This window comes from Borostomias antarcticus (genome assembly GCF_949987555.1).
Source record: "Borostomias antarcticus genome assembly, chromosome: 15".
Lineage (NCBI taxonomy): Eukaryota > Metazoa > Chordata > Actinopteri > Stomiiformes > Stomiidae > Borostomias > Borostomias antarcticus.
The window spans coordinates 16,977,213-17,000,542 of NC_140248.1; the positions used below are offsets into that span (position 1 = coordinate 16,977,213).

Genomic DNA, 23,330 nt, shown 5'->3' on the forward strand with positions numbered 1-23,330 from the left:
CTGGCGATCCGCCACTTCCGTTTCCTTCTGGAGGGCCGTGAGTTTACGGCGTATGTGGACCACAAACCCCTTACATTCTCCATGTCCAAGGTGGCCGAGCCATGGTCCGCCCGCCAGCAGCGCCAGCTGTCATTCATATCCGAATACACTACGGACATCCGACACATCGCCGGCAAGTCCAACGTGGTCGCGGACTGCCTCTCCAGGGCGGTTGTCGGCACGGTGCAGCTGGGCCTTGACTACGCTCGTATGGGCGTGGACCAGGCGTCTGATGACGGGGTGCGGGCCCTCAAGGTTTCGGACACTGGCTTGCGCCTGGAGGAGGTTGCAGTCGGTGGCTCGGGCGTCAGGCTGTTGTGCGACCTCTCGGATGGCCAGCCTCGGCCTCTAGTTCCTGCGAACTGGCGGCGGGCTGTTTTCGAGGCGGTGCACAACCTCTCCCACCCCGGCAGGAAGCCGTCCGTGAGACTGGTGGCCCAGAAGTTTGTGTGGCGTGGTCTTAAGAAGGACGTGCTGTCCTGGGTGGACTCGTGTGTGGCCTGTCAGCGCGCTAAGGTGCACCGCCACACCAAAGCCCCTTTGGAACCTTTCGCTGTCCCCGAGAGGAGGTTTGACCATGTCAACATTGACCTAGTAGGTCCGCTCCCCCCCTCGCACGGTTTCACCTACCTGCTCACCATGGTGGACAGGACGACCCGCTGGCCCGAAGCCGTTCCCCTCTCCTCGACAGCGTCTGCGGACGTGGCCCGGGCGTTCATCGGCACGTGGGTCGCACGCTTCGGGACCCCGTCCGACCTCTCCTCCGACCGGGGCTCACAGTTTACCTCGGAGCTCTGGAACGCGGTCGCTGTGGGTTTGGGGGTCAAGCTGCACCGCACTACCGCCTATCACCCCCAGGCGAACGGTCTATGTGAGCGGTTCCACCGTTCCATGAAGGCGGCCCTGCGCGCCGGCTTGACGGACGGCAATTGGGTGGATAAGCTCCCATGGGTCATGCTCGGCCTCAGGTGCGCCCCCAAGGAAGACCTGCAGTCCTCGTCCGCGGAGCTTGTCTACGGCCAGGCACTGCGGGTCCCCGGCGATTTCATTCCGGTCGCCACGGCCCCCTGGTCTGCAGCCCGGCAACGATCCTCCCTGCTGGAGGCCGCCGAGAGGTTCGCACCGGTCCCCACGTCATTGCATGGCGCCCCTGTTTCCCGGGTCCCCCCCAGCCTGCGCTTGGCGGACTTTGTTTTCATTCGCCATGACGCCCACCGCGGGCCCCTACGCCCCCCTTACGACGGCCCGTTCAGGGTCCTGGAGCGTGGGGTTAAGGGCCTGGTCGTGGACATTGGTGGTAGGCCTGAGACCGTTTCCATCGACAGGGTTAAACCCGCTCACGTGGACATTTCCCGGCCTTTGGAGTTGGCTCTGCCCCCACGCCGGGGTCGTCCTCCATTGCCCCGCCCCCCTGCCCCTGCCGGGGTGCCCTTGGCCCCGTCGGCGCCCTTGGCCCCTGACCCTATGGACTGCGCAGCTGCGCCCGCGGCCCCTCCCCCTTCGGCCCCTGCTGTGTGCACCCGCCGGGGTCGGGCTGTCGTCCCTCCCCGGCGCGAAGATTTTGACTATGGGTGAATTCTGGGGGGGCTTGTGTGGTGGTTTACATAATTCACCTACGGTACTTGAGTGAGGTTAATTGGTTCCGCACGATCTGTTATGTTAGGCGGACTTCCGGATGTTATCTCTCTCTCTGCGAGTTGTTTGACGGAGTAATGAAACGTTCCGTTGATGTCTCACAATAAAGTGAAGTTAGCTCCATTGTTCGACACTCCGCCTCCGACTCCAATTCTTCGGCACAACAACCTCTATATTAATTTTCTTTCAGCTTATTTTTCAAAAGGTAGGCTACCGGCGGTCGCGTCGCGCCCGCTGTCTCACTGAATTTGTGTCATGCGTTTCTCTCGGGTATTACGCATAATGACAAACAGACCCGGGACCCGAGGTAATAGAATCCGATCCACCCGAACCCAATTGACCATAATAAAAGCGTGGAAATGTGGACCCAGACCCGTACGGGTCTTGGATTTACCCGACCTGTCAAGACCTCTACTGTGCAGCACTAATCGGCCACATTGCAAAGGAAATGCGCTGCAAGTTTGTCTCCAATGAGAAAGAAATTTAATAAAATAATTTAGCAGGCGCTTTACATTTGTCCAAAGTGACTTGCAATAATTGCATTTAACGTAAGTAGCCTAGTCAGGGAGTGTACTACTACTTGCCAGAACTCACAACAATACAATAGGTGCTTAAAGGTCAATTTAACGAGTTAATTAGATTAATTAATTATGCAAACATTAACATGTTAATAAAAATTAAAGCAAATTAATTGCATTCATCGATTTCGATGGATTTCGATGGCACAATTGCCGCGTCATTGCCTGATTTAACATTACTGAAGCAACAACGTCACGCAAAAGCATTTATACCTTCATTTATACCTTCAAACAAACTTGAGGAGGCGGATAATCACTTCTAAACGGAAAGGTTACTTGACTGGGTTTGGAGACTACTGTAGTGGAAGAAGAGCCGCTTCCGGGTCACAGGTCTACACAGCAAAAAGTTGAGAAGCCTAGGGTTGCTTTGTAGCTCGTATTTCATTGATAGTGTTAGGTAGAAGTGTTTGTTGATCAAAACAAATATGGGACACGGATTAATCTAAACATCTCTGGCTTTGTTGTCAATACAAATCAATGGATATAATGAGATAAATAAATCCCGATCGGAAGCATACTTTGTGCTGATGGTTTATGTCAGAACATCAATGGACACCAGTAACCACTCTGTGAGTTTCCTGTCTTTGAAAACGAGAGTTTATGGTGTTTTTGAGGGATTTTGGCTATGCACCTATGGATCCATTGAGTGTGTTAGCGGCGACAGGATATATCTCGAAAGTGCAACGCTTAACTAAACTTTGATATTGGCCATTGTATATGATCGTAAAGAACCTTATAACAAGGCTTATAATGCTAAATTCCAAACCTGTTCTTTAACAAGTGCACAGTGAACCTGTCGCCACCCACCCATGATGCATGTCGTCAGGATGTACAATTGTTGAATTAAAGTGGAGTGGACTTCACTAAAAAAGGAATTCTTATTCTAATGCATATTTGATGTATGAGAAGTCCAATCGCTGGTTTTCCCAAAACTCAATGTCTCCATCTAGTGGGCAAAAAAGTCTAGGCACCTGTATGGTCTAAAGTCTAATATAATGAATTTTGAAATAACATATCTAGCGCTACTAAATACCTCAAGCTCTGTTCTCTGCGGAAGTAGAAAGTACATGGTTTCCCAAATAATCTTGTACTATCCTATAATGAGACACCAAGCATAGTCTTTATGTAAAAATCCATCCATCCATTGTCATCCGCTTATCCGGGGCCAGGTCGCGGAGGCAGCAGTTCCAGAAGGGGCCCCCCGATATCCATTTCCCTAGTAACATCAACCAGCTCTGCCTGGGGGATCTTTAGCCACTCACAGGCCAGTGCGGAGATGTAATCCCGCCACCTGGTCCTGGGTCTACCCCGTGGCCTCCTCCCAGGTGGACATGCCTGGAACACGGAACACAACAGGGAGGCGCCCAGGAGGCATCCTCACTAGATGCCCAAACCACCTCAACTGACTCCTCTGACCTGATTTCTATGGGAGACACCAGCCACCCTCCTGAGAAAACTAATCTCAGCAATCTCCGCTTGTATCCTTGATCTCGTTCTTTCTGTCATGACCCATCCTTCATGACCATAGGTGAGACTAGGAATGAAGATACACCGGTAGATTGAGAGCTTTGCGTTTTGGCTCAGCTCCCTTTTCATCACAACAGTAAAATGGTAAAGCGATTACAGAACTGCTCCAGCTGCTCCGATTCTCCAGCCAAACTTCCGCTCCATAGTCCCCTCACTCGTGAACAAGACCGCCAGATACTTAAACTCCTTCACTTGGACTCATTCCCTACCCAGAGAGGACAAGTCACCATCTTCCTGCTGAGTACCATGGCCTCAGATTCGGAGGTGTTGATTTTCATCCCAGACGCTTCACAATCGGCTGCGAACCGATCCAGAAACTGCTTGAGGTCACAGGCCAATGATGCGATCAGGACCACATCTGCAAAAAGCAGCAACGTGATCTCCAGCTCACCGAACTGCAAACCCGCCCCTCCACGGCTATGCCTCGATATCCTGTCCATTAAAATCACAAACAAGATTGTTGACAAAGCGCAGCCTTGATGGAGGCCAATCCCTACCGGAAATTAATCTTTAGAATGTTTCAAAAAAACAAGGTGTCCATCTGATATCTGATTTTAACTAAACAGTATATACATAAACATGCATATATGTTTATATTTATATATATATATATATATATATATATATATATATATATATTGATGCCAGTCAGTCAACCAAGATTTTCTTTGGTTGATGACAGCCCTATTACTATCATATATATATATTGTCTATTATGTATTATATTGTAATATGATGTTATGTTGTTTCTGTAGGTATTTCACGGGATACTTTCTGTTTGTGAATAATTCATTAAACATAATGAAGCAAGGGGAATGCAACTGAAAACTGAGGACCTTAACTGTTTCAGAATTATAATTATTTTCTTTCTTTTCAGATTAAACACATAAGCACCAAACGTCTGAAACATGGTCATAAATTATCATAATGAAAATGAATAAAACAAGGGGCACATGATGCAGTTTTTAAAATGTAAAATATATACAATACTAAGAATATTTGCTGTAGTAACAGTTTCTGTAATCCATAACAGAATGCAGGCAACCACCATGGCAACAGCAAAGAATGCACAGTATAATAGTAGTATATATCGACATAATTTCTTGTAGTTTTCATGATGGAAGCCAGACTCATTCACTCATTGCACACAACTTCACACTCTTCACATTGTTCTGTATTTGGGACAACCCTATTGTACCTTTTCTTATTCATCCTCTTCCGTCATGGGCAAAATTTCCACTGAGGACAAAATTGCTGTTTTTGTCCCCCTCACTTTTTACAGTCCAAAAACTAACATTACAAGTATGCGTGAAAAAGGAAGGAAAATACTTGGTCTACTCAGATCAACCAGGACCCTGGATTATACAATACTTTGTCAGGTCAAATAGGAGCCTGGATTATATTATATTTGGTCTGGGTATCAACCACAGCTAACTGACAATGCTAATGACTCAGTACCACAGTATGGTAAACATAACAAGTAGCAGCATAGAAAAAACACTTTAAAAGAACAGTGGCTGGACAGCAATGTGTAAAGGTGCAATCAATGCAATCCAAAAAATTACATTCTACAACCTGTCTCGCTCCTAGGGATTGTTGGGTAAAGTACATTTAAATAATTTGCTTTATTCACTTCAGATGCCATATTGGTCAGTCTGACGTAATTGGTGGTACGGATGCGGAAGAGCCCGTCTGAATACACTATCGGGATTACAAACTCATCATTACCAGACTCCGATTGTTTTTCACTGCCGTTGTTTTTGGCAATATATGGAAGTGAATGAGCCATAGTTAGCCGTCAGCTGCATTCTCTTCCATGTATTTCCAAACGTGAAAACAACAGCAGTGAAAAGCAAGCGGAGTCTGGACCAATCTGGATAAGCGTTCAGATTTAGAAAGAAGAATACCAAATTCAATTTAAACAACCAAAAATAACCAAATAAATACCAAAGAATACCAAATAAATAACTATTTTCGACTTCGACTTCGAATGGCAGAGATGGCAGAGACAAGAGAATATTTCTGGTCCTTCCAGATCTAATACCAAAATATGTACAGTAACCACACACACACACACACACACACACAAAATGTAGTTACGTATTTGGGTATTACATTCTTCCCACCATTATTTGCCTCATTAAAGTCGCACAGAAAAGAAAAAATCATTCTGTCCCATTTTGGTTCACATAATTGGTCATAGTGTTCACCTATTCAACGATGTATGCCCGAAAAATTACAAAATTCTACTTTTGCTGAATCTTATATCAAAGTATATAATTTCTTACTTCCTGGAAAACGGTAGGTCACGTGCAATTACGACAACAGGTACCTTAGATTTTAGGCCAATAATCTCACGACATCCACCCGTCAATCAACGCTATCCTTCTATCAAATCTGTCTAAAGTTATTAAAACCCATCCACTTGTCAATGTTCCAATCAAATTACTCAAAAAATTATGTCCCACCCTCATAACTTGTTTGCGTCGGAAATACGCCAAACTACGGAAGTTAGATGATCTCAAACGTCCATTTCTGTGCGACTTTAAGATTTACAGCGTTGTGGCAATAGCTAACTATTTGTACTGTAAGGCTAGATAACATCCCTATGTGCCTCTCCCGTTTCATAATTGTTTCTATTTTTCATGTTAAACTGCGATGACCTTCTTTACATAAGTGAATGTTCTGTTTGTACTGTTCCGGCAGGGCTACACACACACTATCCTTCAGACCCATGTTGTAATGATTCACTTCACAGTATAGCTCACCCCAGTTAAACGAGAAAGAGAAAACACACCAGTGAGTTGCAAAATATACGTCTTTATTATCATGTAATGTACACAAAAAATGAAAGCATGAAAGCACGCTAGAAGTCAAATTTCACAGAGGGGGTACAATTTTGGATGGGGTGTTTCCAAACAAGGGGGGGTGGGAGGGACATAGAACGGACCTTGATGGCATCATTTCAATACTCTGGCCTGAAAAGCACATAGTTCAGATTATAAAATAGATAGATAACGTTACTCCATTAATCCCCACCGGGAAATTGTTGACAGAGTAAGATTTAGGCTTGGGTCCAAATATCCTTTAGCTTTAAAGTTTTAGATTTTGTGGGTGGTGCCAGTCTGCAGTTCAGTTGTTCAGCGCCCTGTTCTTGCTCTTCACACAGACCATGGCTAGTTCGTAGCTGGCTCGTAGTGCAGAGATAACATACTATAGCTTTAAGCATAGTACTGTACTGTATGTTATCTCCAAAAGTACAGCAATGTTAGGAATCAGCATCAAGGTAAATGAGGATTACATTTAACAGTACAGTATGTTGTTCAAACCCTATACACCCTGTCCTATGATTGAAACATTCATTAACACATTTCCAAACATTCCAAATCTTAATTTCCCCCAACTCCAACCCTCGTCACCATATTGTAGAGGAGAGCAGAAAAATGGCCCTTGCATATGTATAGCTTCATATATCCCATATACTGCACTGTATGTGATTTGGCTTAGAAGCATTTTTTTGTTATATTCTTATATATTTATTTACATCCAGACAGCAATCAATAAATGAAATGACAATAAAATAAATGTAAAAATCCGGAGGCTAATCTGTAGAAATTGCAGGACTGTAACAAGTCTGTCCAATCATTTAATTAATTTCAAGGTATGAATGGATGCCCGTCAGCCTACCTGCCTGCCTAGCGAGTGTCATTTGTTTTCCCCCAGTTTGGAGGAGCGGCTTTGGAGGGAGGCCTGAAGGGACGGTGGGGATTTTGTCGGTTGCATTTTTCAAAATCTAGCCTACTCTACCTACAATCGCCTACCTTTAAGACTGGCATTAACTTTTATGAAAAATAACTGTCACGACACTGATGTGATGAAGACTGTACCTACATTAGCATTGTAATCTCTATAAGCAGTGATAATGTATGTGCATTTCATTCATATTGGCTGATCTATTAGAGAAATGTATATGGATATTGCCCTTAGGTTGTTCGGCACACTATGACAGTGTCTGTGACCTTACAAAATAGGAGGTGCAACACATTTGCAAACATGCCAACTCTTAATGTCCTCCAGCTCCAACCCTCATCTTCTTATTGTCATTGTAAAAATTCTTAAAGATGATCTGCCTGATCTCTTTGCTCTGCAGGCCGTAGATGATGGGGTTGAGTCCAGGGGGAACCAAATGAAACATTATGGCTGCCAGCTTCCTGTAGTTGGACCACTGAGGGAAACGGTGCAGGAAGATGATGGTGAAGCCACTCACTAGCATGATGACATAGACGGCCATGTGGGTGGTGCAGGTCTGCAGGGCTCGGCTGTTCAGCACTCTGTTCTTGCTCTTCACACACACCATGGTGATTCTCAGGTAGGTCAGAGTCACGCTCCCTATGGAGGAGCCCAGGAGTACCACAGTAAATGTGAGGCCATAGATGTTGTTGATGGCGATACTCTCACAGGAGAGCTTGAACAGTGAGGCGTTGTCACAGAATGGATTCAAAATGACCCTCCTGCAGCGGGGGAGCCGGATGGTGAGGCCGAGGAGGATCCCCACTAAGACTAAGGCCACCCCCCAGGCAGACGCACTCAGCTTGATCACCATTCTGTTGCTCATGATGGTGGCGTAGCGCAGGGGGTTGCAGATGGCCACATACCTGTCGAAGGCCATGATCATCAGTATGGTGTGAGAGGTGGTGGCAAACAGGTGGGCGCTGAATGCTTGTGTGACGCAGTCAATGTAGTATATATACCGATCTGCACTTGCTACGAAAATGTCACTCAGCAGTCGTGGCACAATGGCGGTGGCTCCAAAGGCATCATTTACAGGCATGTTGCAGAAAAGAATATACATGGGCTGGTGCAGGCTCCTCTCAGTAACGATCAGTATTAAGAGGCCGATGTTGGAGACCATGGTAAAGATGTAGATAAAGAGTAGGAGTATGAAGGCTGGGTAGGAGGACCGCTGGGTGACCTTCAACCCCTCTATTTGTAGCACATGGTGGCTGTATGTCTGGTTCTCCATGGGAGCTTCTCACTACCTGGGAGAAAGCAGAGCACATGGGGAGAATACTGTGTTGGAGCTGAGACATTTGGAGGTGTCAGTGAGGGTCACCAACAGAAACATTTGGCAAATGCATTGCAAGAGAATTTCTCCTGCAAGTAGTAATGGATTCTGTTGGACATCTGACATGTACACAACTCTGCAGGTGTTGTATCATTTTGCAATGAATACAGTTGCTTTAGCATAACCTTATGACTATCCAATTCAATCCAATCCACTTTATTTCTATAGCACATTTAAACAACACAAGGTTGCCAAAGTCCTGCACAACAGATAAAACACTGTCAGACACTCTAAAAACTATAAAACACAAAACTGTTAAAATTAAATACACAGTGACTCAAGACAAAACACAGGAGCTCGAGACAATACAAACACAAAGACACGATTCACATACAGCTGTAGACATAGACAACACAAAAAATGACAATAAAGCACATAGACAAGTAGAGCACGGCTCACACTGAATCAAAAAGCCAAAGAAAAGAGGTGGGACTTCAGGCGAGACTTGAATGTTTCAAGGGTGGGGGCTATTTTGGTGGGGGTGGGGGACTAGCACACCTATTACATCATACCAAATATTCAAACATTCATGATATATGATAAATATAACATAAACATTGGCTTCCTGCAACAGAAGCATGTTTAGGACTAATTCTAGAATCCCACACTGCACCTACAGTACCATTGACAGAGATAGACCCGAAGACAAGTTCTTCTCTGTGTCTGCCTTACCTTTTCTGACACAGATCATCTCACGCCTGAGATGCCTTTTGAGAGCGGCACCTTTTATTTGGTTTAATGTTGTCTAGAACTCAGGGGGGGCGGGGGTTGTCAGGTCACCCCTGCTCTCTGAGGGACCAATGGTCACTAGGCAACCCTACTAACACAGTACGTAAAACTGACGGGACACATTGGTGTAATTGTGGTAACTTTGCGACGTCACCAGCAGCGGACCTAGCTGACACCTAGCTGACACTTGCCTTTTCAGTCGCAAAATAACCAAAATAGCCGTCCTCAAGTACACTGTAAGGGAACGTAGCCGCCACTGCTGCTTAAATCCGTAACTACGATGTAATTAAATAACGTGACAATGTGGTTACATCACAGTCCCAATCTGACTTTATTGGAAATGTGTCACAGTGGGTCAGAACATTTGTTAATCCTCTGTGGGACAACTTCAGCTAGTCCAAAACGCTGCTGCAAGACTACTCACCAGGTCAAAGAAGACATGCCACATCACCCCTATCCTGGCCTCCCTGCACTGTGTGTTTGGATTTTATTTTTGTGTGCCTGTTCAGGCACAAATGAGGGATTGTCCAGGAATTTACATCCAAACACCTTAAACCCACCTTAAGCCTTTGTCTTTGTAATTTATCACCTCCCCCCAAGTCCCCTGCAAAACCCCAGTTTCAGTCATGTAAAACACCTCAGCTCTCCCTCTTTTGTAATTGTGAGCACACTCTGCATAGCTCTTCCTCATCTCTTTGTTTAGGTCAGAAGGGCCCCACCTTAGTCCTGATTCAGACCTCTGTTTTCTTTGTTTTCTCATGTCACATGTCTTTACTCTTGGCCACGCCTGCCATTCATGTACAATGCAGTAGCCAATCACATCCTGGAAACACTGTACCTTTGTTTGGACTGTACATAAGCCACCTCCAGAAGTGACTGACTTCACTTCTCTGACTGAACCACCTTTGCTGCGTTTGTCAGGAAGTCCTTGCGCTCGTAATGTGTTTCACAATAAATCAGACTTAACCTTTTGAACGAATCTTGGTAAATCCTTTAAACACGTGCAAAATCACACACCAAAACCCCTTGCTTCAGAAATTTGACAGGAAACAAGATAAAAAAATGACATGATTATATACTATTTATAGTCTAAGAGTGGACAACCATTCACCAAAAAACAAACTTGATTTAACAAGGCAAAAAAAAAGATAAAATGGTTACCAGTGTAAGAGGGGCAAAAAACCTCTTGGTCAATTTAGAGGAAAAACCCAAACTTATTTATCAACTCATGTTTCAATCATTGCAACTCTTGTAAACAAATATGATATTTTTCAGATTATTTCAAAGTTCATTCACTCTTGTGAGGAGGTGACCGGCAAGGTCAGTCTCCGATTGCTCATCAGAGGAGGGGAGAGTGTGGCGGTGACTGTCAAGGTCACTCTTGTTCACAGTGTATCCCAACAGTCATTTAGGTGGCACTTCTCTTTTGGGCAATAGAATGTCATTGGGGAATGCAAGGCGTCTTCTCTTCTAGATCGCAACTTCGATGTCGCGTTGCTTGAAATCAGTTATGTTCAATGTTAGTGTGTGCAGGTGTGTGTGCGTGTGTGTGTGGTGCATCTTGTGAGGAGGTGACCAGCAAGGTCATTTTTCCTCCGATTCCTCGTCAGAGGAGAGGACAGTGTGATGGCCCATGGTTTTGGCCTCTGAGCCCTCTGGTTCAGCTGCATTCTGATCTCCTGGTGTTTGCGATCCCTTGGTGGACCGTCCTCTGCTGCTTGGACCCGTCGGCAATGGCTTGCATGGGTCCAACGAAGTCCTCTCAGATCGCTGTCTGCGTGATGAGTAGAAACTGGTACGTCCCGAGCCACCTCGGCGAGTTCCAGCTCCTTCGTCTGTGGTCGTGGACCAGGACCCAATCCCCAGGAGAGATGTGATGCAGGAACCCCTCCTTAGCCTCAGGAAATGGCGGTCCTCACTCTGTTGGAGACATCTGTTAACATCCTCCGCCACCCCTGTTTTTGAAACATGATCTGGCCCGTGGGCTAGTTTGAAAGCATAATGAAAACATGAACGAGGTAGTACAGGTTTGTCATTAGGCCCTAGATACAGGTTAGTTTGGTGGTGGAAATGTGCACTTAGTCCTTCATTTCTTTTCTCCGCAGGTGGAGCAAATGCTTGTAGGTCAGAAATGTAGGCTCTTGAACTGAACCCGGTCCATCCCTGTACTGCTCCACGTAGGGTCGGCCCGGGTCGTGCTGCTGGAGGGCTCACCTCGGCGCTCCCGCCTCCAGCACAGGCTGATGAAGTGCTCCGTCTGTGGATCCACAGATGAGAGAGACAAACAGAGACAAAACAGAGCAAAAGAGAGTCCTCTGGTCTGGTCTCCCTGTTCCCTTCTTTGGTCAGGAACGGTTATTCAACAGTCTGTAGGAGATACTCAGAAACATGGTTAAGCGCAAGCTCCTGCTTTGGGGAAAAATTGTTGTTATTCTGTCAGGAAAACTTAAACAGGGTGACTGTTCAAGTGTCATTTAGAGCCAGTCTGCAGTCATGATCAAGGCAATTGGATTTGGCTCTAGCAGTTCTCTTGCGATTTTATGAAAATAAAATACGCTATATTCTCGTCTCAACAAAACAACACCCCCTAAGGGTGAAAGCAAAAATTCCCTGAAGTCAGGATAAAAATAGAGATGGGTCAAAGAAAATGACACTAAAATGAACTGGCTTCATTTACAATTAACTAATCAAAGAACTCCATCAAAGCTTCATTTGTATAGCTAAAATTCGTATATCTAAACCCTCCCTCTTCTGCATTTGAGGACAGAGTATTTGGGCACTGCTTCGGACAAAATGGTCTCTTCTCCGTTTCATACTTATCTGTCGCTCACAGTGAGTAGGTGACATGGCGTTGGTCTGCATCTCACGAACCCCAGATCGCCCATCTGTAGGGAAACAGGCCAGTAACCTCCGGTGTCCTGTGCCCGTCTCCTGGTTCGGCATTCACCCATCACTCCCGGAACGACAGTTGTCTGTAAAAAACCACTCAGAAAAAAACACTCAGGCCCGATGAATGTGCCTCAAACTATAAACATGAGATATTTAACATAACCATTTAAAAATATAATTGGGTTATGAGATGCTGCATTCAGATTAAGACACTAGCAACCCTTATCTATTCCCCCCACTATTATGCACAACCCTTATGTCTTAAGCTACATATCAGAAAGAGAGACAAAACAAACAATTAAAACAGACAAACAGCAGGTCCCAAGCAGTCCCCAGGAAGGCATGATCCAGGCTTCTCAAAGACCTGTTGCCCAGGGTCCATAGCACCTGAAAATTAAGACTCAAAACACAGACTGGGTTCAATAGCAGAGGAGAAGGCCTAATGCCAGCTCCTCAAAAAACACATTATCATTATATGAATGAAAATTCATACAGTAGAAATGCATAAAACGAACAGCTTATGGCCATTCATTGACTATTTGAAACAAAACTCCTGAATCAAACACCTATTCAACCCTGTCAGACTTTTGAGTTCGCTCTACATCTATTTTATCCTGTTTATTTCACTTAAAAATTAAAACTCTCTATCTTGGCTAGTTTAAAATCACCCTTATGGGTTGTTCAAGGGAAGTCCAGCAGGTGGCGCTCGACCCCAAATTTGAGGCTCTTCCTTTTCATTCAGCTTGCGGTAACTGTGACACCGTTCAATCCAGTGGCCATACTGACCACAATGGAAGCATGAATCATCTCTATCTTCACTTCGATTATACCTTTTTCCTCGCCTAACCCTACCAGAACGCTTCCTATTGTTTCTCTGTCGCCACTGTGGTCGTTGTTGGTTCCACCTCGCACCAGCAGTCTGATTGTCCAGCTGTTGTAACTGAGCAGCTTGTAATCTGGCTGCACCTAGCTTCATTTCTTTCAACTCCCTCTCTTCAATGTGATCACGAAGACGCTCCGCATAGCGGAAATGATCAACAACTTCTTCGAGAGAAGTCGATTCCCAGGTGTGGCACATCAACCTAACTTGGTCGGACAAAGAGGAGAGAGAGTTATTCATCAATTGTTGTTTCAAAATCTTTTTATAATCGGCGTTCGCTTTGTCCATGCCACTGTGTGCGGCGAAAACTGATTCTAGTCGTTCCCAAAATTCTCGAACTGTTGATCGGAGTTTTGTTTGCAATATGTGATACGGTCCCAATCCATCTTTTTAGGGAATCGAGTTTTGATTCTGTTCAACAGCGCAGTGTTTTGGTCAGAAAAATCGGCATGATTAAAAGGCAATGTAATGTCAAACGGATGTTTCACATCCACCCATTTTAGCCCAAGGCACTGTCTCATGATCATGGCGATTTCCTCTGCGTGAGGCTCATACATACGAACTAAACTGTTAAAAAGATTTTCAAACTCGTCAATGTCTTTGGTTGGATCGGACAAGGTTTTAGCTATTTCACGTAGTTCATCAGAGCGCCAGGGTCTGTAAACCGTAATCTCTGGAGTCCAGGCCGCATAACCAGCTGCATAATTTATTTGTGAAGGGCGAGGAACAGGGTTTGGGCAGCGTATCAGAGGCGCGTGTATTTGCGGTCCCTCCAGACTATCTCTAGCCATTTGCAGTTGTTCCAAATTAACCTTAGCCTCAGATATAGCTCTAGCCAAATCTTCCTTATACCTCGTAGAAAGGGGCGAAATGAGAGAAGGGGCGTGGCTAATGGCGGGAGCATGAAAAGGGGAAAGAACAGCCTGGTTGGGTGTGAGCACGGAGCAACGAGTCGAGGGGGGATCTAATTTTAAATCAGAGTTATTCTGCTGGGGAAATGGCGGAGAGACTGTTTGCTGAATCTCCTTATCTTTCCTTCCTGACCCAAAAACCCGCTCTCGTGCTACTCTCTCCCAAATCTTAAAAACAGACCAGTCTACAGAATTAACAGGCTTTTCCCTTAACCTAGACATCTCAACCACCTGTAGCTGAGCCCGAATCTTAGCTAAAAATTTAACACTAAATGTCAGATATGGATGTAAGAAATCGAAAATGCTTTAGCACATAACGAAAATCTGCCAACAAACGCTCGCAGAATAATGCTTCAGCGCAACAATCTCCTCAGGCTAGCAGTAGAATCCTGTGACCTCCTCTAGCCCTATGTTATTAGCCGGGGTTACAGGGACACCTAGTGGTGATCCCAAAATGTTGCATGTATGACCCGGATGTGGTCTTTGGTTGTGCGCGGGGAAATTTAAAGAAACAAATCCCAAATAATCATGACGCAGCCTAAAAACCCCAAAACAGCAACGAAAAGAAACCTTATGGTTAACTCACGGCGGGAAAGAATACAATTTCGAAGAAACAAACATTAAGACACATTAAAATTCGCTTAGTACTCACCCAGTCAGGAATCTCTTTGTTCTCCCTCTGGCTCAAGGCGGATCACCGGGAGTTGTTTTCCTTATCTCCTAGGCAACCAGCTAGCTAGCCTACTGGGAATCTAGCAGAAATGTAACAGTCTAAAAAGGGTACAAAACAATACTTTACCTGGATCCATGGCGCGCGTAACAAACATACAATCAAGAGCCGAGGCTCAAAAATGCAATCAAAAATCCCACTGAGCCGGCGAAAAATAGCGCTTAGACAAACATAAAGACAACACAACCCCGTTCGGGGACAAAAAACAGACACTCCGGAGGTTAGCTGGTAATCGCACTCACTGCGAACTTCAACCCATTTGGAAATCGCACTCACTGCGAACTTCAACTCATTTGGAAATCGCACTCACTGCGAACTTCAACTCATTTGGAAATCGCACTCACTGCGAACTTCAACCCTGTGGGAATCGCACTATCTGCGAACTTCACTCTGTGGAAATCGCACTATCTGCGAACTTCAATCCTGTGGAAATCGCACTATCTGCGAACTTCAACAGGTTCCCTTCTGTGCTAATTCTGGAACATCGAACTAAAGCAACCCAAAACGTTATCCTAGAAGTGCACTCTCACTGCTTAACTACAGCCGAGCCGACAAACAATCTAAACTGTAGTCTACATCAACTGTAAGGGAGCGAGTCCCAAACCCAAAATTACACCTCTTCTGAAGAGAACCCCCGGTAGCCTAAACAAGGACGAAGTCAAAACGACAATACGATATAAATATGTATATTGCTGTTCACATCTCCTTGGATAGTTACTTACTTAATACCCACGCTGGGGTTTCCTGTTTTCAACCAATCCAGACCAACACAACTGAACCAAATCAAGGCAAATACAACTCAGAACCACAAGAGGGTTCGTTTAAACGTACCTGTGAGCCTCAGGAATCCAGTGGCAGAACTGAGGAAATAATCTCGGCATGCGCTCTGGCGCAAGAGAGAAAATTGATTTTCCAAGCCCATATGGACCGACACGTCTGTCGATCAGTCCTATCCACTGGAATCCCGGCAACACGCAGGTAGTCCTCCCAGATCATCCGCGTCGCCAAACTGTAGTGGATTTTAAAGGATTTACCAAGATTCGTTCAAAAGGTTAAGTCTGATTTATTGTGAAACACATTACGAGCGCAAGGACTTCCTGACAAACGCAGCAAAGGTGGTTCAGTCAGAGAAGTGAAGTCAGTCACTTCTGGAGGTGGCTTATGTACAGTCCAAACAAAGGTACAGTGTTTCCAGGATGTGATTGGCTACTGCATTGTACATGAATGGCAGGCGTGGCCAAGAGTAAAGACATGTGACATGAGAAAACAAAGAAAACAGAGGTCTGAATCAGGACTAAGGTGGGGCCCTTCTGACCTAAACAAAGAGATGAGGAAGAGCTATGCAGAGTGTGCTCACAATTACAAAAGAGGGAGAGCTGAGGTGTTTTACATGACTGAAACTGGGGTTTTGCAGGGGACTTGGGGGGAGGTGATAAATTACAAAGACAAAGGCTTAAGGTGGGTTTAAGGTGTTTGGATGTAAATTCCTGGACAACTGGCTCCCAGTTCACCTCCGGATCGAGTTCAAAGTCCTGGTGTTTACCCACCGAGCTCTCCACGGACGGACCCCGGCCTACATCTCAGAACTTTTACACCCTCACTCTCTGAGTCGGTCTCTGAGGTCATCCGACCAGGGTCTCCTGGCGGTGCCCCGGACCAGACTAAAAACTCAGGGTGACAGAGCATTTGAGGCGGTGGCGCCAAGACTCTGGAACGCTCTTCCCCAGGCCCTGAGAGAGCCATCCACTGAACTCATGTTCAAAAAACTTCTTAAGACACACATGTTCAGGCAGGCCTTCGGCCATCTATAACGCCTTGCTGCTCGCAATGTTGTTGTTTTATCTGTTCTGTGTCGTTTTAATCTTGTCTTGTGTTGTATTGCCATTTTAATTTATTACTGTAAAGCACTCTGTGCATCCGTGCTGTGAAGAGCGCTATATAAATAAAGCTTACTTACTTACTTACTTACTAAATTACTTAGGTTTTAAAATAAATTTTGAAGTCATACAGTTACAGAATTGTGAGGAGAAATCCTGCATGTCTGTTTTGTGTGTAATTTCTCATTTACAGTTAATATTAACACTAAAGATTTGCAGTCTAGGCCTAATAAAAATAATGATAAAAAATATGCCTATGAATAAAGTCCTAATTTTGCAACCTAAATGTGAGCAATGAACGCTGAGCAGTGAACGTAGAATGCAAGGCATTGGGCTACTTTCTTAGGTGACACAATTGAAGAACTAGACAAACAAGTTACACACTCTGGTACAGTAGGTGGCTGTATGCACATTAAAGTTGTTTGCGATCCGCCACTAAACCCAGCGAAGAAGAAGAAGAACGAGGAGGGGTTAAACTTCCGCCCCGTTTGAAACAGAAGCGATTGAGAAAGACCAACACGCTGTCTTTGTCTCCGCGACAACACAGATCCTGTAAGTATCTCAATTTCAATGTATACATTAGTATGTATACATACATACTATGTATTTTGGTATCGTCCCAGATAAAACACCAACGTTATGTGCAAGCTACCCTTTTGTAATGATTATCTATATGCAGATGCTCTCTTTCCAATGTTAGCTAACTAGCTAGCCAGCTAACGTGATTAGCCTTTTTCGGGCAATGGTGGAGTCTTCTCAAGTCTAGCAGGCTCGCGCGAGCTCCTGCACGTTCGTACTGTTTCATCGCTTGGAATAAAATGCAATAATTAGCTTACTCATTGATTTCGCATTAACCCACGACACCGTTAGTATGTGTTTGTTTTTAGGCATTCATTTTTCCGAAGTTAACGTTAACAGAATACTAGAAGCCCCAACAACGGAGCTAGGCTAGCTAGCAGGATTTGTTATAGCAGCCATCTTGGCTCATTTTGTTACAGCAGCCATCTTGGTGGATTTCATGTTACTCTTAACTGTTGAAATGGTTGCTCATTCTGTCAAACGGGTAAAGAATTGTGTACTACGTTTTCACTCACATACAAATCCAAATTTTGCATAATAGGTACTCATGATGTGGACTACTAATAGAGGCGCTAAGACGGCCCCAGGCGTGGCCAGGGGCAGTCCTGGGACAGCACCACAGGCTCTGTGAGTCTTGTTCAGTTGAATGCCCTCATGAGTATTAACAGAAGAGCACCATATACATATGCACACATACACTCTAACATGTCGCTCTCTCCTCAGCTCAGCCCAATGGTCTCTGATGGTTCTGTCTGGCCAGCCCTTAGGTGGAGAAACACCTGATCATCAATAAAGGCACACGTAAGTACAAATGCACATACGTTTCCATAGACGGGATAAACAAAAGGGAATATTGATATTGAGTTAATGTTAGCGGTAGACATGTGAGATTCATAAGACGCATCACTGACGCCAGTGACGCCACAATATCAGGGAAATTGAGCAATTGCTTCCCTGTAGTGCAAACTTGCAAGATTCGCTCAGTTATTAACCCTTCTTGCCTTTTTTGTTGTTGGTTTTCTCTCTCCTCCTTCCTCTCTGTGCAGTTCTCCTGTGTGCTGAGCCGCTATCCCATGTATTGCCACTGCTGACAGGGTAGAGCTCAGCCCCATGCAGAAGTGAGTGATGAGGAGAGGGAAGATCATTTTCCCGTTTTTTTCCCCTCCAGTTTTAGGAACCGTCTCAAGAATGTGTTCCCCACTTTTATGCCTTTAAATCAGGGTTGGAGTATTCCAGGTGTGTGGCCATGGCCATGAACACCAGTAGAGGAGGGAACCAAGTGTCTCATTCTCTCTCCACAGTTGTGTGGTTGTAACCCCCCACTAGCTACATATTCATTCAATCTTTATTTAACCTCGTGAATCAATTGAGAGTAAGCTCTCATTTACAATGACGTATAATCACTCTATATTTGAACTTGTACTACAGGTGAGATAATCCTTTTTAATTGTCTCTCTCATTCGCTCTCCTAGCTGTGATGTTAGAGTTGTGCAAGACTTGGGTGTTCTCCTGCTCTGAGTGCCCATTCTCCTATACCTCCCAGATCTACCTCCACAAGCACATCAAGAGGAGCCATGACAACCTCTGTCTGCTGAGGAACACACAGAGCATTATGAAGTAGCCAGTGCCTTGGCGAAGGTGTTTGAGCAGCAGTCATCAATGGATTAACTCCCAAGACACAAGGAAGAGACACACGCTATGACTCCAGTGACGAAGGTAATATAATAAAGTGCATTCAACAGTCCCAAAAGAGTACTACTTGAGTTGACTAATCTGAGCTAATTTACCTCTACTATATGTTCCAGTGCCCAGGCAGCCGGTCGGCAGAACTCAGACCAGACCAGCTATGCCAGGTGCCAGAGCCGGAAGGCCTGCTCTGCCAGTTATCAATGCAGGTATCCATGCATGTTTGTGTTGGTGAAATGTCTATGCATATTTGCACACTTAGTTAACTCAGGACTTTTGGAAGACTCATGTACTCAGTTCACTAATTCGCTCATCTCACATCTCACTACTCGGCAGTAGATGTTCGTCCCGGGTCCTTTGAGCCAAGGCGCTGTGAGCCCAGGCCCTTCAGCCCTTCAGACGTCCAGGCACGAGCAGCATGCATCAGCGATTAGCACCCCGGCCAGACCAGGTCAGGGTCTGACATGTCTCATTTCGAGTTGATTCTTCCCCTTATGCCAGAATCACTACGCCGCCAGCACCATAGTTTCCTGCTCATCCCTTTATCCTCAAGTTTTCAGGTAGTTCTCTGATGCCATCGCCTGTGAGACCAACAGCTCCAGCAGTGTTGCCATCAAGCTCTGCAGATGCTGGTATGCTGAATTTTGTGAACTACTTCATGCTGCATGTAGGGATATACTTTGAGCTGAATATCCATTATGGGACCGTACAATTACTTATAGCCACATCTGTGTTTAATATCCAGACTTCCAGAGGATGATGTGTCAGCAGTTCTCCAGCGTCATGCAGAGTCTGAGGGAGATGGCACAGACAATGATGAGACTGGAGCAGAGGCTGGAGCAGAGACTGTCCGGCGAGTCTGCAGACAGCTATCGTGGAGCAGTACTGGATGACCTGCACCCTGCTAAAACGGAGGAGGAGCTGCTGGTCTTGGAGGAGCAGCTGAAGGACAAGGATCATCAAAGGAAGATGGTGAGTAACTTCAGGGCAGAACTTTGTTCCTTATTTTTGCAGGGAAGTGTTAAGGAAATGTAAAAGTAAATGATTGTCTTTATGTTTTGCAGACACGATATCTGAGCTTCATGCCATGTGCATTGAAACCATTCCCTTTTTGGTTAAAAGGTGCAGTTATGGCCTGTAAGCCAAGCACCACTGTGACGGAGGTGTCTGCCCAGCTGCAGGAGATGCTGAAACATGCCCCTGCTCGATTCAAAAAGGTATGTGATGTCAGGCAGTTAATTTTCTCGTATCCAGTGACATGGCACGCTTCCAATGAACGTATGCGACTTGCTAAATATAGCCAGTGGTCAGTAAGTGACCATATTTGCACCGTGCGAAAAAGACGTGCAGACCAAGTCATATAAATACCTGTAAATCTAGTGTCAGCCAAGTGAGTTTATTACGGAAGTTCCTGCCCACGTTTTTTGCACGCGGCCGCACCGTATTTGCACCGTGCGAAAAAGACGTGCAGACCAAGTCATATAAATACCTGTAAATCTAGTGTCAGCCAAGTGAGTTTATAACGGAGGTTCCTGCCCACGTGATCACGTGCGTTCTTTGCACGCGGCCGCAACTTCTGAATGACGTGTCGTTCTTACGTAGCGTCTACTAAACGGCAGATCTCGCGTTTCCGTAAATGGACGCGTAATTTCCGCACGCGGCGCAGACGAATCGTCACCTATAGCGGCCGTATGTAGAACGTTTGCGCAACCTGCGTGTGTTAGTAGGGCGTGTTGTCACCTTTTTCCGAAAAGAATTGCATATTGCCAGTTTACATGGCGATGGTAAGGGTGGCGTTTTTAAAAGATTCCACTCTGGAAAAGTATTCTTCCCGTTTTACTCCGTGAAAGCCCTGCTGCAAGGCGTTTGTACCGAGGAGGCCTAGGCTATGCTGATAATTTGCCGACACAACAAACACTGGAAATAGCCTATCTAATGTGTGGACATAGACATCTGTTGTTTTTACAATAAGTAATTACAGGGGAAAATTTTATTAGAAAATAATTTGACTGTGCGGCCACCACTAGGCCTATACACATCGTACAGGTTATTTAATTCGAATACAATATTTCAATCTTTTAATAACTGGCCTTTAGTAAATTAATTGATTCATTGATTAAAAACAAATACATTTCAGTTTTCTGTAAAATCATTCATTTGTCAAAAGCATGGCACGGGAACGGACAGTCGTGGGAATAAGGATTTTGCCGCGGCGCGGCTTTCACCCTAAACCATTTTCGTGACAGTTGGTTATAGTGTCAAAATCCTTGTATTGATAGTGTTTATTAATTACCAAATGGATGTCTTCAAATTTTGACCTTGGAGATGACCACCCCCCCTCTACTAAGTGTGGCATATCAGAGGTAGAGTAGGCATTACTTGTAGCTTAAATTATGTTTTAAATGTTTTAAAACATACAGTGTAGCAGTGGAAGTGGGCATGTAGCTCGGTGTCTTAGCTTGCATGTCTTAGCTTGCATGTAGCAAAATTATCACTTATAGACTTAACGGCTTCAGAATGAAAAAAAAAAGATCCAGTGGTAATCCTAAAAGTAATCTACGTAGGGCAAAACATCCATCTGGATAAATTCTGTGTTAACCACATACAGTATGTAGATAGGCAATCATGTAAAGTCACATTATTCTTTTTTTCCATTTCTCATTTTACTGTAGTTACCAGAATGAATGGAGCCCAAATACAACATCAGAAGTTGAATACTTCAGACAATTAGGAGCCAACTACAATAAAGGTATAAAATGGAATTGAATATTGTCAGAAAAACTAAGACACTGTTGCTTAGTGAACATTGGGCCCTCTGGGCTACAACTAGGGTGACGTAAGCCCCTGGGTTACAAACATGTTTTGACCCAATAAAAGGTGCTGCTAACATCAAGTTGTGGGGAGTTGTGTCAGCATACGGAGCATCTCTCTCAGTCAGTGGACAGTATACAAACAAATGACAAGATATTTCCATAAAAAATCCAGTGATTTAAACTAATGCGGTAGGCTATACACTGTTTAGACCGATTGGATAGATCTATCACTTCTTGTTGAACAAAAACCTTATGCTGCTGCCCACATGGAATGTACTGTATGGATATGTTATTATTGTGAACATCAAGGGAGTAATTCTATTTACTTTTACTTTTAATTGTCAAGACTATTGTCATGGTATTATTCATGTTCTTCCCTCTCTGCCAGATAGTATGGAGAACCAGACACTCAACAACCATGTTCTTCTCCTGGAGGCGATAACGATCACCCAACCGGGCTTCTATTCTGCCTTTAGCCTCCTAATCCTCATCTACATGGCTATCATGATGTCCAACATCGGCCTCCTAGTGCTGATTTTCACAGAGAGGAACCTGCACCAGCCTATGTACATCCTCCTGTGCAACCTGCCTGTCAATGACATTCTAGGCGCTACGGTGATAATACCCCGTCTGTTGAAGGACATCATTACAGCAGCGTCTGAACGATATATCTCTTACATTGAGTGTGTTGTTCAGGCTTTCGGAGCTCATATTTATGGTACAACGTCTCACACCGTTCTCATGATCATGGCCTTCGACAGGTATGTGGCCATCTGCAACCCCCTGCGCTACTCCACCATCATGAGCAACAGAATGGTGGTCAAGCTGAGTGCGTCTGCCTGGGGAGTGGCCTTAGTCTTAGTGGGGATCCTCCTCGGCCTCACCATCCGGCTCTCACGCTGCAGGAGGGTCATTATGAATCCATACTGTGACAACGCAGCCATATTCAAGCTCTCTTGTGAGAGTGTGTTAATAAATCACATTTATGGTTTTGCGTTTACCATAGTGCTGTTTGTGTCATCTATAGGCAGCATCAGTCTCACCTACCTGAAGATTGCTATAGTTTGTCTGAGGAGTAAGAGCAGTTCTTTAAACAGCAAAGCCCTGATGACCTGTAGCACTCACCTTCTGGTCTACGTCATTGTGTTATTCTGTGGGTTCACTATTATCACGTTGCATAGATTCCAAAACTATGCTCACCTGGGCAAGCTGACCAGTGTGCTGTTTGCTGTGATCCCTCCCTTTCTCAACCCTATTATCTATGGCTTACAATCTAAAGAGATCAAACAGAGGATCTTTAGAATGTTTAAAAAAAACAAGGTGTCCGTCTAA

General features: G+C 44.9%; 2 protein-coding genes across 2 annotated transcripts; one reads left to right on the top strand and one right to left on the bottom strand.

Annotated features, from left to right (window-relative positions):
- Positions 1-7,842: 7,842 nt before the first annotated feature.
- LOC311318887 (olfactory receptor 52N5-like) lies at positions 7,843-8,802 on the bottom strand (the record flags this gene model as incomplete). Its single annotated transcript, XM_084450321.1, has 1 exon — positions 7,843-8,802. The coding sequence occupies one exon, from the start codon at positions 8,800-8,802 to the stop codon at positions 7,843-7,845; it is 960 nt and encodes a 319-aa protein (XP_084306447.1).
- Positions 8,803-22,391: 13,589 nt separating this feature from the next.
- On the top strand, positions 22,392-23,330 carry LOC311318888 (olfactory receptor 52P1-like; the record flags this gene model as incomplete). The annotated part of the gene is made up of 1 exon (XM_084450322.1): positions 22,392-23,330. The coding sequence occupies one exon, from the start codon at positions 22,392-22,394 to the stop codon at positions 23,328-23,330; it is 939 nt and encodes a 312-aa protein (XP_084306448.1).